Raw genomic sequence first — 15,926 nt, forward strand, 5'->3', positions numbered from 1 at the left:
CAGAAGCAGTCAGGTTTTCATTTAATATCTGTTGATATTTGATAGAGTTCATGATGTCATGTATTCTAACAAAATGTCCAGGTCCTCTGACAGAAAAACAGCCCCAAAACATTACCACCACCATATTTAACCATGGACATGAGGTACTTTTCCATATGGCTACCTCTCTGTATGTGCCAAAACCACGTTGATGTTTATTGCCAAAAAGCTCTATTTTGGTTTCATCTGACCATAGAACCCGATCCCATTTGAAGTTCCAGTAGTGTCTGGCAAACTGAAGACACTTGAGTTTGAGGTGATGTAGGTGACTTCGTTTTGTCGTTTTGGAGACTTTCTGACCCCAAGACGCAATTAACTTCTGCAATTCTCCAGCTGTGATCCTTGGAGATTTTTTGGCCACTCAAACCATCCTCTTCACAGGACATTGAGACAATATACACACGTCCTCTTCCAGGTTGATTCATAACATTTCCAGTTGACTGGAACTTCTTAATTACTTCTCTGAAGGTGGAAATGAGTATTTTCAATGCTTGTGCTATTTTCTTATGGCATATTCACATTTTGTGAAGCTCAACAACCTTTTGCCACAAATCACAGCTATATTCCTTGTTCTTACCCATTGATATGAATGTTTAAGGGAATTTGGCCTATGTGTTACCTCATATTTATACCCCTGTGAAACAGGAAGTCATGGTTTCCTGTTTCTAGTCACCCAGTGTACTAAAAATATTTTAAATATCTATGGAAATATACTTCAAATATATTTTTCTCATATGAATTCATAGGGGTGTCAATAATTGTTGCAGACCTATATTTAACAAAGATATTTATATATTTTGGATAAACGTGTGATGTCCATGAGAGTAGAGTATTTTTTGTGAATTTTGTTTAACAAAAGATAAAATGGTTAAACAATAAAGAGAATTTTTCACAGTCTTCTTTGCTCATATTTACCAGTGAAGGGCATTGTAAGTTTAACTATTGCTAAAAAGTCTATTAAATACTAAATTCATGTCTTGCACAGTTGTTAACAAGATTTCAAGATTTTTAGCTACATACCTTATATAAGCATAGATTACAGATGTTTAAATGTTAACTGCCGTTTAACAATACAAATACATTATTAAAATATTAACAAATGTTTTGTCATCAAATAAACAGATTGAATAAGCCTTAAATCTATATCTTAATGATTTTTTTTAACGCAAATTATTAACATATACAAATAGTTACAGCTCATTTAGTAATAAAGAAATATATTGAAAGGGATACAGGAAAATATGTGCACAGTAATAATCTAGTTTCCAAAATCTAGTGGAAAGCAACTTAAATGTATTTTACAAGGAAGCAAAATGCAGGACTGCCATATTTAATACTATTCATAATAACAGACTTTTTAACATCCTTTTGTCTTATTTATTTGATAAAACTCAAATTTCTGGAATTTTTTTTTAATCATTAAAGGCTGATTTATTCTTTGGCGAGCCCATCTCTGCAAGTCATGCTAATGCTTGCACATGGTAAAGTATCAATACTTGCATGTAACATAAGCAACATACTCCTCTAGGAGGCAGTGTCACATGTACCACACCAAAATTGACTTAATTACAGCAGCGAAGAGCCAAAAAACAGTGCGAATTCTGTGTTTAAATGTAGGAATAATAAAGCTGAGTATAAAAAAGTTCTGTAAAAAATATTTGCTTGTGAATTTGACATCAGTTTGAGTTTGCAAAAAAGTTGACTAATGAATGTATATGTTTTAATAATGGTCTTATATTGTATACTGGACAGTCCTCTGTGTTCTGCTCAGAATGTTGTGTTTTGTTTAAGTCTATATTTAAGCCCTGAATTTTTCACTTGATCTTTGAAACCATTCAGTTCATGCTCTTTTAATTTTGTATGTATGAGCAGAACTCGTCTTTGATAGCAAACAGTGGCCATAGATATGATCTCCTTACAGTTGCGCTTATGACGCGTATCACTTAAGTGTCTGTCCTCCTTACACTTGTATCTAAATTCAAAAATCTGATCTGCTAGGTGCTTTATAGCCAGATTTAAGATAGTGTTGGTGAGAGGACAGCCAAGTCGCAAACGTTTGAGTTCTCTAGAGCTTTGGACGCTAGGAAGAATGCAGTCTAGAATGTCGAAGTCTGGTGGGGGGGTGGAGGGGATCTGTTTTAGATTGTTGAGGGTGTCTAACAGGAAAGACCACTTGATTTCTTGTTCACCTGTCTCAAAGGTCACGCTGAACACGGTGTGAAGATTTTTTTCTATCTTCCCCTTGAAAGAAGGGGTAATGAATGCATCAAGGCGCTTGGCCAAAATTTGAGTGAATATCAAATAGTTCACATTGAAGATGTGTCTGTCTCCTGAACAATAAGACTCATCAAAAGATGTATCTAGACATTTGTTCATTAACATGTTGTTGAAGCGTATCTTTAAGATTCCCGTAATTGAACATTGTAACCATTTATAGTTGCATACTTCCAATTCATCAAGTCTGTGTTCTTCTGAGTTAGTCAAAGACTTGATCACACTCAATATTTCTGCTCCACTAATCTTCCCTGCTGTCACGTCAGAATTGAATTTATGTTCCTCCAACCGTTTGGCAACATTTGGGGTTTGCTTATGAACGGTGAGTTTTAGGACAAGAGGATAATGATCAGAAATGTCTTGTTCACGAGGAGTAATGTCATACACCCGTTTCATTTTGTCCTCCGGCATGAAAAACATGTCTAATCTGGAGTAACTCTTCTTTTGACGTCGTGTGAAGCCCTCCTCAATTGGGAATTTATATGACCAGGTGTCCTTGAGATTCAGAGAAACAGCAAAATCTTCTAAAATAGCTCTAAATGGTGAATGCCTTGAAGTTGAAGGTTTCCGATCTAAGCTGGGATCTAAAACTGTGTTGAAATCACCTCCAACCACTAGCACACCCACAGCTGTCTCTATCAAATACTCTTTCAGTCTACCCAAGACAATTCTGTCTTCCTTATGATTGTACACATTTACAAGAGTGTATTGTTCACCATACAGAGAACAGAAGAGCACAATGTAACCCCCACTGCAATCCTCATCATGGCATATGTACTCAAATGGTATGTCTTTTTTTATCAGTATTGCAACTCCTTTGCTTTTAGGGCTGTATACAGTGAAGAATACATGCCAGTTTTCCTTTTCAACTTTCTCGAAGATTTGGTAACACTTGGGTCCAACATGTGTCTCTTGCATAAAGACAATATTAGCCTGAAGGTTACTGAGGCTGTTCAACAGTTTTGAAATCTTTGCCGATGACTTTGAAGTTTTTTTACCCTTTATACCATTTGTGTTCCAGGTGACAAAACAGAGGTATTCATGTTCTGCTTGTGATGACATTATTAATGGCTGAACTTCTGTAAATAAAACGCACAAATTAAAACACAATTATTTTATATTATTTATGTCTACAGTATTGTTGTGTTTATTGTGTATTTTTAAAAATAAAGAAACTTAATCACAAATATCAGTCCCAAAATAAATACTATATTATAATAATTGCCTTGTTGGAAATGTACCTTGTACTCGGCAGAAAGCTGGTGCAAATGAAAGAAATGAAGAAATACGTCTTTAAGAAATTATGAAATAATTCATTATTTAAGTTTACAGGAATGACTGTGGAAGTTAATCACATCACATGTGTTGGGTGAATTATCTTACTGAAAATTTTAGTTCTCATGACATTTTTTTGTGATGTCATTTATGTGATTTCTTTCTTTTTTTTTAAGAAGCTTTCAGAAAAATCAGAGCAGAGAAACACATTTGTAGACAATCTATGTAGGTTCTTCATGACTTTCCATTTAAAAAGGAAGAAAGGAGAACCTTCATATACTGTTAATCACATTAATGTACAGTACAATGTACAATGCTATGGCAATCTTACCTTAAAGACCAGACTGAGAGGCCACACTTCACATAAATTACCTCCTGTATGTAAATAAGATACATCCTTCCACAGGCTGGCCCAAATTAAAATTCTAACCACAAACAACACCATTTGGTGGACCTACAGAGTATCTGAGTATTTAGGGGAGAGCTGGCCAAAGATTTGGGGAATCTGTAGACAGATCTCCCACACAGTTGCTGTGTGTAGTTTTTCTCTATCAGGTATGCAAGTTTGATTTTCTTATGTTGTATTATTATGTTTGAATTTGATTGGTAATGTTGAGTAATGATGAATGTCATTCTTTCTTCTTATTATTGTTAGTATTATTAGATTTGGATATGTTCCTACCTTCAAAAAAAATTATTAGACTTGATTATATTCTGACTTATTCTGAAATTATTGTCTCTAGTAGATTACGTTAAGATTATGTGTGGGGTGCTTCAGTACTAGGGATCTTTTCCAGTTCACTATGAGACTGAGCACCATGTGTGTGACCTACAATCTCCAGAAGACGTGTGATGCTAGAGTGAGGACAAAGGGTTTGATATAGAATACTTGTCTCTGAAATCACCTCCAAAAGCATATGCAGAGGAACGGGGACATGAAAATATGCATTGTACACATGTGACCTAGTCTTGTGGCTACACAACATAAATAATATCTGATACAATTACCATACATAAAGCCTCTCTTCTAAACCTGAAAGTATGTGGAGCTATAGAACATACCCTTTGTTCTGAGAGTAGGGTCTACTTTTTTGATTGTGACTCTCCCCAAGAGAGAAGTAACTTATTGGAGCAGAGTGGCAAATTGATTGGACTGGAAATTGGCCAAACACTCAACCTTGAAGGCTGGAGCCAACAGTTTACACTCCCACAAACTTGTCAATTTGACCCACTGGTCTGAAGTAGTAATTGCCCAATGATCCAATGAGTAAAGTGTCCTGCCAGCAGCCCCTGTCTTTCTTGGATGGGCTCCACAGTGCTCTTTCATGTTGTGGGAGCATCTTTTGGAGGTCACCCCACAAAGTAGTGGGTTGACCTAGGTAATAGGAATTAGTGCTTTATACAGTGAAATCAACAGTGATGTGATCCAAGTGTCAACAGTAGGCATGCACTCAGCCAGAGTCCATTAGGTTAGCTAAGGTGCACACCACAGAGTTCAGGCATGTTGCAGTAGAGATTCTACAAACCTCCTTAAATGTTCTCAATATCATTTTTACACTGTGGCACACTGAAATTCCCAGTGGCCAGGGCTGATGATTAATTACCTGTCTCTTGCTCAGCAGAAAGAATGGGGGAGTAGCTGAGAAAACTCGGCTCAACTCCAGACTGTTTTTAATAATTAAGCTACAAGCAGCATCTCAGCAAGCATGTAGCAACACGCTTAGACACAAGGCATCTACTCAAGGCTTTGTAATAACAGCCGTGGAGTCAGAGGAGGCCCCAATAACACACATACACAGACGTAGAATGAAACCCAACTCCAGCTCTGTATGAATGTTCAGTTCAGCTAATTTTGCAAATTCAGCCATCTACAAAGCACAGTATTGGCCAATATAGGGGCATTATAAATTCGGCAATTGACTGAGAGGTTAGTGCCAGGCTGAGCAACAGATCAGGTGTGGACAGTGTGGGAGTTGTGCTAATATGTCTAGAAAGCTGGTGATGGAACCCGGATAATTGGGTTCCATAGGATTTCCATAGGAGATAAAGAAATGATAGAAGATGAGGAGATTATAGAAATCTATCGCCAGTTTTAGAGCACAGGATCCCTGTAGTTCCAATAGTAGTCACAAAAAGGCCAGTCAATTCTTTTAATGGCATTTTTAAGTGTCAAGGTAAAGTAAAAACTCTCAGTGTTATTTGAAAGTGTGAATTTCATTTAGATGATCTTAGTTCACGTTGGGCCACTGTTAAATAAAAATGTTAATTGTAAGTTAATGATTTTGTTTTCCCCTAATTGCTCTAGGCTAATGACCCTATTGATATTTTATATTAAAATACTAGATCTACTACTAGAAACCAAATAATATTCATCTAATAATAATGTAATAATCTAATGATAATACTAATAATAATGCTAATTATGTTATCTTGATTGTAGTTAAGATTGAACAGACTATGATTCATTAAAAAAATACGTTTTAACAAATTTTAAATTAAAATTTCATTCTAAAACAAACTAATCAATATTTATGAAGTACTTGTGTAAAACTGAAATGCATATGAACATCCATTTGATATACTATTTTCTTTAAAAAATGTAATGACATGTATTTCATTTAGTGCTAAGACACTAGATAAGTATTGCCTGTTACACTCAAGCCAACCAGGACAGCCAGGAACCTTGGGTAAACTTTTGGTGACAGCTAGACGTTTACAGACCACATTTCAACAAATGCATTGTCCTGTAGGTTCGTTCTGTATAACATCAAAAGAATCAGACCCTATCTCACACATCTACCAGGCTGCACATCTACTAACCCAGGCTCTTGTCATCTCAAAACTGGCCTACTGCAATGCACTACTCTCGAGCCTCCCAGCAAGCTCCTTCAAACCCCTTCAGATGATTCAGAATGCAGCAGCACGCCTCGTCTTCAACCAGCCCAAAAGGACTCATGTCACACCCCTCTTCATCTCCCTCCACTGGCTTCCTGTAGCTGCCCATATCAAATTCAAGGCCTTGATGCTCACATACAAGACCTTGTCGAGAACATTACCCCTACCTCAACACTCTCCCGAAGGCTTACATTCCCTCACGCAATCTGCAATCGACTAACAGTGCCTACTCAGCGTGGCTCAAGGTCCCTTTCCAGAACCTTCACACTAACTGTCTCTCAGTGCTGGAATGAACTTCCAACTCAATCTGGACTGCAGAATCTGTCACGATTTTCAAAAAACAGCTAGAGACCCACAGCTACAGGTGAAAGAAACCAATTTTAGGAACGGGGTTTATATGAGCTTCAAAGGTGAGGGAGGGATGCCTACATTCAATGCCTACATTTTTTACAGTACTAGTTGGTTTAATGAGAGTGCTATCAATGTCACAACTAAGGTCATAGAGGATATGTTTAGTAAGTGTTGGTGTTCCGATAATAATGATCTCAGTTTTGTCCATGTTAAGTTTTTAAAATTGGACTTATTTCATTGACACATGCTGATAGTCGACCAGTCTGGAGAGTGGGAGCAGATCTACAAGCTGTATAGATGTCACGTAATGGACGTAAAGGAAGTAGGAAGGATGCAAATGCAGATAAAAGCTTTATCATATGAGCAACAGGCAGACAAATTCAAATCGTGAAACACAGACATGGTCATAAACAGGCAATAGGTCAGGCAATCGGCAAACAAGGCAAAACAAGAATAGAGAATGAGGGTGAGAACAATATCAAAACAATAACCCACGAATCGAGAAACAAACGCTTGGTATATGGAAACTCACGTAATACTTCGCAAATATTTAGTTCAAACAGTCTCTTTTATGTGTGGCGCGATTGTGTGTGAGATTGGCTGCAGGTGCGTATGATTAGAATGAATGTGAGTGTTCTGGGAATTGTGATCCATGGCGGCCATGTTTGTGGGCTGCAGTGCAGGATGGGAAATTTAGCTAGCTAATAGGCTCGAGTATTTCATGAATGAAAAGGGGAAGAGTCTTCCTTTCAGTGTGGACTCTCGTTGTATAGTTTTGCATGCAACGGCCCATCGGCACTCGTGGAGCTTTCAGAGGTTTAATTAGCTCAAATGACAATTAAAACTGTCATGGTTAAAAATTAGACACATACCTCATTTGAAGGGATGCGGGACTTAGTACTGCATCATTGTGTAGACGCAAACTGCCTTCATGAGCAAGTCAGAAGTCCACCTTTCTCCAATTCTCATAGCTGTCCCAAGAAAACACACCCAAACTCTTAGACCACTGAAACAAACACTTGTGACCCATTTGAATGCCTCTCTCATCTAGTACATCTGTTGTAGGAAAGCACCATGTGCTGTCATAATAATATTTTTAATTTATATAGCGCCTTTCCAGAGCTCAAGGACACTTTACAATTCAATGATACATAAACAGTGAACAATCATGCACAAACACACAATGTGAAAAACAAAGAGCAACCAAACACAGAAAAGAAATACATAGTACAGTCACTGTATTATGTGTGTATTATAACAGATTAGGACAGATAACACTGAGACAACAGATACGTTTTTAATTGTGATTTGAACTCGGAGATGGATGTGATGCTGTGGAGATTGCGAGGGAGAGAATTCCAGATTTTAGGTGCTACAACACTGAAAGTCTTACCATCCATGGTTGAGAGACAAATCTAGAGACAGAGAGCATTCCGAGCCCAGAGGACCTGAGAGAGCGGGGCGGGTTGTAGGGGAGAAGCAGTGCACTAAGATAGAAAGGTGCCAAACCATAAAGTGATTTAAATCTGAGCAGGATTATTTTATATTTAATACTAAATGAAACCGGTAGCCAATGCAGTTCAGACAGCATTGGAGTAATGTGAGCTGAGCGCATGGTATGTGTGAGAAGTCTAACGGCAGAGTTTAAAATATATTGCAACCTAGCAATAGAATTAGCAGGTAGACCAATGAGGAGAGCATTGCAAGTCAAGCTGTGAGGAAATAAATGCATGAACCAGTGTTTCAGCATCTTTGAGGCTAAAGAAGTGACGGGGCGAGCAATGCGACACAGATGAAAGAAACTAATTTTAGGAACGTGGTTTATATGAGCTTCAATATATTGAATAGTGATGCTGCTTTGTTGCTACTTCATGCTCCGATTTGGTTTTATTTTGTTCTGTTATTTTGTTTTGTGTTGCTTACTGTCTTGGTATGAGACACTGACGCGTCATCGATGTACATTGCCACATCACTGTCTGTCACGACATTTTAAACCCAAAAGACAAAAATAGTGGAAAAAAGCTCAAAATTAACCAGTTTTCTCCTACAATTAAAATTAACGGATACTAAGATTGTCTTTTATGATACATGTACGCCTGTGTTAAAATCTCAGAAAATGTAGTTTAGTGTTTCATGAAGCTATTAAGGCCTAATAAGTTTTGACAAACAGAAGTTATTTGCACATGCCAAATAATATAATTAAATAATGAATTGATTTAACTCCATCACACATTTAAAAAAGGCTTTCTGTCAGTTTTAACAAAAAGATAAGTCATGCTGCTTCAGAATATGATATAAATGGTTTTTTTTTTTATGTCATTTGTAAATAGTCAAAACCTTGCAGTTGTGTGGAGGTCTGTGTTTTATTAATAGCAAAATAACTTGGACAAAGTGGAAATTCTAAATGTGTCCCAATATTTTTTAATTCACTCTTTGTTTTTGTTTTGGACCTGCAATCTAATGTGTATGTGTCGTTGTATGTTTTACTGTGTTTAGCTTTTTGTAATGTGTATGTACACACATTTTCTTTATATTTAAATATCTTTGATTGACTTTTTGTTCATTGAATTATGAAATTAAAGATCAAAGTGACTTTATTTCAAGTGAAGTAGAAATTGTGGTTTGAGGCACCTATATTGTGGTCTAGGTGCTATCGTCAATACTAACACCATAACACTATTTAACACCAGACGACACACAAGCAGCTTCAACCCAAAGGCTCTGAACAGTTGATAAGACTCAAGCTAAAGTAAAATATAAAACTCTATAAGCAGTATTTCATAGTAAGTCATACACTGAAGAAAACAGGATGCTCAACCAAAAATTTTTTTAACTTACAGATGTATGACAAATTAGACCGTATTTTTTCTTCTCAGCATACAAATGAACTTCAAATGATAAATGGATGAACTTGGCATTGCAAACAATAAATATATTGTATAGTATATTAAATTCAGGGAGACATAAGTGTTTGCTGTTGCTGATCTCAGTTCAGCTCAGACAACTGTTGTTCACTGTCCAATGTTCAATGTAAGTAATTCTATTTATTACAAATGGATTTTTTTTTTATACAATGGATTTTTTTTCCACGATGCCCCAAAAATAACCAAATCTTCTGCATGAAACCAAAACAAATGCTGTTATCTGGGTTGATGTCAAGAAAGATTATGAATGATTACTTTGTCAGACTATTTATCACTGATGCATAATAAAATGCATAATTTAAAATGAAAACAAACAAATCATTATTTAAGCCATACTTTTGTAATACATATGAACATCCAGTTCACATATCAATTGTTTCAAAATATAATGTAATGGCACATCTTTCATTAGAATTTATTATTGCCTGTTAAAAACTAACATTTTATATTTACATTCATATGATTTTTGTGCTACTGTTTTTAGAAAAACATTCAATTCTATTGAGGAACAATAATTTAATAGCATTCAGGAACTATAGTAAGGTATGTATTTGTAATGTTGTAATTCACATCTATTTCAGTAAATATTTTAAATGCTATTATATAGATTTCCTCTTTGGAAAGCTACCTTGTGCACCCACCTAGTAGCAGAACAAACAGTCATACAGTTCAGAGGAGCTTTGAAAACATAAGAGCATGTCACAGGTGAAGTAGTTATTGGTCCATACAGCAGAAGCAAGGAAATGATTACTCTATGTAATATATGGCAGGAAAAGCAACTTTAAAACATTAATGATCACTGTTAGAGTGTTTGGTAACACTTTCTATGAAGCCAATGCTTATAATGAATTATACAGTGGGGGAAATAAGTTTTGGACGTGTCAAAAAAAGTTCAGTAAATATATTTCCAATGAGGCTTTTCACATGAAATTTTCACCAGTCATCAGTATTAACTCAAGAAATCCAGAAATATAAAGAATTCACAACATTAAAGTCTATAAATAAAGTGATGTGTAATAAAGTGGAATGACATAGGAAAAAAGTACTGGCCACGGTAACTGAAATTTATTTAATACTTAGCAGAGTGGATACTTAGTCCACCAGCGTGGACCTCGAAATTTGAAGGATCTTGAAAGATTCTGTATGGAGGAATGGTCTCAGATCCCTTGCCATGTATTCTCAACCTCATCAGGCATTATAGGAGAAGATTCAGAGCTGTTATCTTGGCAAAGGGAGGTAGAACAAACTATTGACTAAAAGGGTGCCAATAATTGTTGTACACTTATATTTAAAAAATATGTTTTTAAGATGTGTTTTGTCTGCCAATTTTCGATACCCATGAGAGCATATTATTTTTGTGACTTTTTTAAACAAAAGATCAAAAGATTCAACAATAAAGACAAATTTTCACAGCCTTCTTTGCTCATATTTACCAAGGGTGCCAATATTAGTGGAGGGCACGGTAGGTTCATGGATTTCATTTAAAAAGGAAGAAAGTTTGTCATGTTAGTGTGCAGTACATCTTACATACCTTAAACACCAGACAAGTAACTTGTTTTTGATGCTCCTTGATCCCTTGATCTCAGTTCTCATGTCAGACAACTGTAAAGTAAAAGTTTGCATTGTAAGTTAGTGTCTTTGTTTACCGTTAGTGTTTTTGTTTATTTAATAATCAAATACCAAAAATTGTAGTACATAAATTCGTTCACATACCATTTCCTTAAAAAATGGTGTCTACTTATTGTGTATTATTAACCTATTTTTCAAAAAATATTATAAATGTTATTATATAGAGTCCCTTGTTGGGAACTTACCTTGCCGCAAAATGTGGTGATTATGGCAAGAAAAAGAAAAGGAGACTTTTAGCTCCTACATACAAAGCAAGAGAAACAAAACGAATAACAAAAAGCAGGAAATGCTCACACACACACACACACACACACACACACACACACACACACACAAACATTCATGCGATGTTTGCATGAGCACATCCCTCTTTCCATGATGTATTGTCTAACCCATAAAGAACTAAACCTAAGCTTGCTTGGGAATATGTGTGTTTTTGAACACTAAACACTGGGGAAATTGTGTGCCCAAGAAAAAAAAGGTTTATTTTCATCTGTAAATATTGCAAGAATATGTAGAATATAATATATGGAATTAATAAATTTACAATAGACCAATAAACAATAAAACACTTTACAAATTAGTAAATGTTACTGGAGGTCTCTGTGCTACTGTACAACCCTGTGACTGTTTCTATGATTTGGGCATTTAAAGTCAAGTTTAGAAACAAAAATGAAAATGTACTCTAGGTTTTCTTGATCAGGTTTAAGATTGTGTTATTGACAGAACAGCTGCTGCTCACATCATGTGATCCATGATGGTGATCCATGAAAACAAACTGATGCAAATGTCCACATCCAGTTATAGTCAAATATAACCTCCATACAACGCAAATTCTGGATTCAATGTGAAACTAAGGTACAAAATGAAAGTAAATTTTTGTGTATTTGTAATTGTAGACAAACAGGGAAAGACATTTAATTTTAGCAGGAGGACATCTGCTAATAAGTATCCAACATAAATGCTGCCAAGGTGCATGTATGAGCACAACATGTCTGTAAATGAAAGACAGGTCATACAGGTTGACTTTATACAGGAGTGATACATTATACATAGTTGTAGTATTGTTTTCATTATATCTAATTTTAAGAACAGTTGATAAGTTTTATGTAGTTCCAAAATTAAATAATAATAATAATAATAATAATAATTTCTAAGTTTTAACTATAGATTAGCAACATACTGGCCCTGCGATGGATTGGCACCCCGTCCAGGATGTCCCATGCCTTGTGCCCCTGGGATAGGCTCCAGGCTCCCCACGACCCAGTAAGGATAAGCGGTACAGAAATTGGATGGATGGATGGAGAGCAACTGTTGTGGATAAAAATGACATGAAATAAACATGAGGGAGACTTAGTATGAGTAAAATGTAATTTTATTGGTAATTCACAGGACTGGTGGGTGCGTAGTCTGGAGGAGAGCGGTAGGGGGAAGAAAATGGGGTGCGTCCTGGGGACATGGGATAGTCAGCGAAGGTGAAGTGAGAGGACCACTGAGAGTGGGGTGGACTGACAGGTGAGAAGAGGGAAGAATGGTCGGGGCCCAGATCAGAGAAGATGACATCTCCCTCAGACTGAAAGCTGGAGGGGGGTTCTGGCTGTGTAGAGGCGTCAACACACACGTTCACGGGGCAGATTCTGTATCGGGGGGGGGGGACCCCGCATTCCCATTTCCAGAGGGGGTGCTGCGAAGATAGTTAAGTAGCACCATGATATCAGCAGTGAGATGCGCAAGCTGATAATGAGTGTCCAGATCCAGATCCAGATGCAGGAAAGGGGAGAAGAAGGACTGACGATGGGCCCCTAGACACACAGAAGCGGTATTAGGCGGATATTGACAAATTGGATGTACACTTTAAAGATCTTTAAGAGTACTACACTATGGTTTACTAGTCGAAGAGTCAAAAAGAAGTATAAGAGCTGAGGAGTGCTGACACACACACACACACTCACACTCACTCTCGCACAGTCATGGACGGGCATGTAGACATAACGCACACACATAAATAACTTTATAAGAATAATGAAAAGTGAAAAGGAGTATTAAGATATTATAAGGGTAATATCTTATAATAATAGAAAACTCTTTATAAAATACAGAATAGTAGGATATGCAGGACAGTAGAACTGTAATGATATTATGAAGTAGGAAGTACAGTAAACCGTTTTTCAAGCAGTATAACTATATATAAAATAGAGATATAGAGCAAATATGAAAATAAATTATAAACTAGAAATACAGAAAAATGTAACTTACTCATAATTCAGATGGTGAAGATTCTTGTCTCGCAAGGAAGGCCTTAATTTTAAGAGAAAACCATGAGGAGCCATTTATAAGGGCAGCTTAGTCAAGCTGCAATCCCCCCCCCCCCCCCCCCCCCCCCCCGGAGTTAATAGTAAGACCAAGGTCACTCTAGATTGTTTTGTCTCTCCACTTTTGATTCTATGGGTTATTCGAAAACCCTTGGTTTTGATTCTATGGGTTATTCGAAAACCCTTGGTTTTGATTCTATGTGTAATTTGAAAACCCCTGGTTTTGATTCTATGTGTAATTTGAAAACCCCTGGTTTTGATTCTATGTGTAAGTTGAAAAGCCCTGTTTTTTGCGCTATTGGTAAGTGGAATAGCCTTTTTTTTTTTTTAACATAATAGTAAGGTAGATGAGCTCTTTTTTAACCCTATTGGTATTGGTATCATAGTCTTCTTGAAACATATGGGTTATTTACTGTGTAAATACAGTATAAATACTGGAGCTTAAGCTCAGGGTATCAGATCACTTCTGAGAATTCTCATCAGTGTGGATCTCGTGTGGTGGAACAGAACCAGTAAAGCTGGACCCTTGCTTCTTCTCACTCACGGCTGGTGTCTTTTTTTCTATCTCCAACTGGGCTCAGAGGTAGATGTGAGTATTGGCTTCTATGTTGAATTTTAAGTGTTTTTGGGTAATAGGCTAAATTTGAGGCAGCACAACATACTGTATACTGTAGAGCAAAGGTTCTCAACCTTTTGTAACTAAAGCCCCTCCAAGCCTCCCCTATCATGTGGCATATACCTAATCTATAATCTGTTTTTATTACTTTTATAAAACTATATAACGGACAGATATGGAACATGAATGATATAAAATGTTTCTGAACACTATAATTACTTTGAACAAGAGAACTAGGCTGTAATAACGTGGACTATTTTACATGTAAAACATGTTGCATTACTTTCATCATGCATTCTAAAAACATTCACAAACGAATTATGCAAATTGGGATGAAGGGCGCATCTCATTAGCCATGACAGTGGGATACATGCACTTGCTTCTTTTTACATTCACGGCTATCAGTACGTTTACATGGACAACAATAATCCGATATTAACCCGATTAAGACAATACTCTGATTAAGAAACTACCATGTGAACACAGATTTCTGACGATCTTAATCCGACTAAAGTCATACTCGAAGTAAACACAAATCGAATTAAGACATGTGGAGCATTCCTGTTTTAGTTGCATTATCGAAGTGCATTACAGACATGGACACACCTTAATCACACTATTAACATCGTGTGGGAGTTCCCTTTTTGAAAGGGAACTCCACGTTGCGTTTAGCATAACACTATGGGAGCACCCCTCACGCACAACCGGCATCTGAAGATTGTGTAAAATCATGCCTATTTAAAGGCCTGCCATGATCAGGTGACGTGGCAATTAAGCGCGTTGCGTGATATATATATGACACCTGTGAACCGTGCCATCAGCCTTATTATCTTCAGTGAGACTGCATGTCGGTTGTTTGTGTAAAGAAATAAAAAGATGCTTAATCTCCTCTCTGTCTTTTCTCAAAATCTCTGGACTTTTCTATCCCTTTAAAAAAAGAGAAAAATATGAGTGAGAGAATTCAGGAAGTGTGTTACATCTTGCTCCCGTTTCATCACGGGGAGTAGTGCACACTTTCTGTGTGAAGTGTCTAGTTGTGGAGCATGCGATGACAGCCTCGAGAGGCTGTGCATTGTAACGCCTACATTAGGCAGCTCCGCTCGCGTTTTGCTCTCTTCTCAGAAGACGAAGCAAGTTGGGTTTCAGAGCCTCGCGGATCTGGGCTGGCAGCTGCCGAGGCAGCTAGCCGTCTCATGTCCGGGGGATCTCTTATGGATCCGGAAGAGGAGCTGGAGACGAGCGCTGCTCTATCTCATGCTCTGTCTTCCGGGTCCGGCTCTCCGCTGGATTTTGGAGCTCGCATCTCACTCCTCCTATAGAAAGCCAAAAAAAACAACAAAAAAAACCACACACACACAGACACAAATAATAGTAATAATTCCTCTCTAACTCCGAGGAGCCAGAAGGATGTGCTAAAAACTGAGACCAGCATATAAGGAGCTGCTTGAAGTGATTACTAAGGCTGGATGAGCTTTTTTCTCCCCAGTGAAAGTAAATCCCTCTCACTGCAGAAAACTCCCCCTTACTTCCAGAAGTGCATGACAAAATATCAGGCATCTGGGGGAAAACCATGCATAAGCTGTATTTATAACCCCACAATGTTGGATTATT

General features: G+C 37.1%; 1 protein-coding gene across 2 annotated transcripts; it reads right to left on the bottom strand.

The window, feature by feature from the left end:
- Positions 1–1,368: 1,368 nt before the first annotated feature.
- Positions 1,369–11,639, bottom strand: LOC128607112 (uncharacterized). 2 transcript variants are annotated; one of them, XM_053623775.1, is made up of 4 exons: positions 11,573–11,639; positions 11,290–11,360; positions 7,707–7,805; positions 1,369–3,392 (listed from the first exon to the last, which is right to left on the bottom strand). In XM_053623775.1, exon 4 carries the CDS (start codon positions 3,373–3,375, stop codon positions 1,807–1,809), a length of 1,569 nt encoding a protein of 522 aa, XP_053479750.1. In that variant the 5' UTR covers positions 3,376–3,392; positions 7,707–7,805; positions 11,290–11,360; positions 11,573–11,639; the 3' UTR covers positions 1,369–1,806. The 2 variants fall into 2 exon arrangements, with proteins under 2 accessions (XP_053479750.1, XP_053479758.1); XM_053623783.1 differs by lacking the exons at positions 11,290–11,360; positions 11,573–11,639 and having other exon boundaries at positions 7,707–8,850.
- Between the last annotated feature and the right edge of the window lie 4,287 nt (positions 11,640–15,926).

The sequence above is a fragment of the Ictalurus furcatus genome, chromosome 1, assembly GCF_023375685.1.
Source record: "Ictalurus furcatus strain D&B chromosome 1, Billie_1.0, whole genome shotgun sequence".
Classification (NCBI taxonomy): Eukaryota; Metazoa; Chordata; class Actinopteri; order Siluriformes; family Ictaluridae; genus Ictalurus; species Ictalurus furcatus.

Coding starts and splice junctions, on each gene's coding strand:
- LOC128607112 (XM_053623775.1), bottom strand. CDS start 3,375: ATGTCATCACAAGCAGAACATGAATACCTCTGTTTTGTCACCTGGAAC.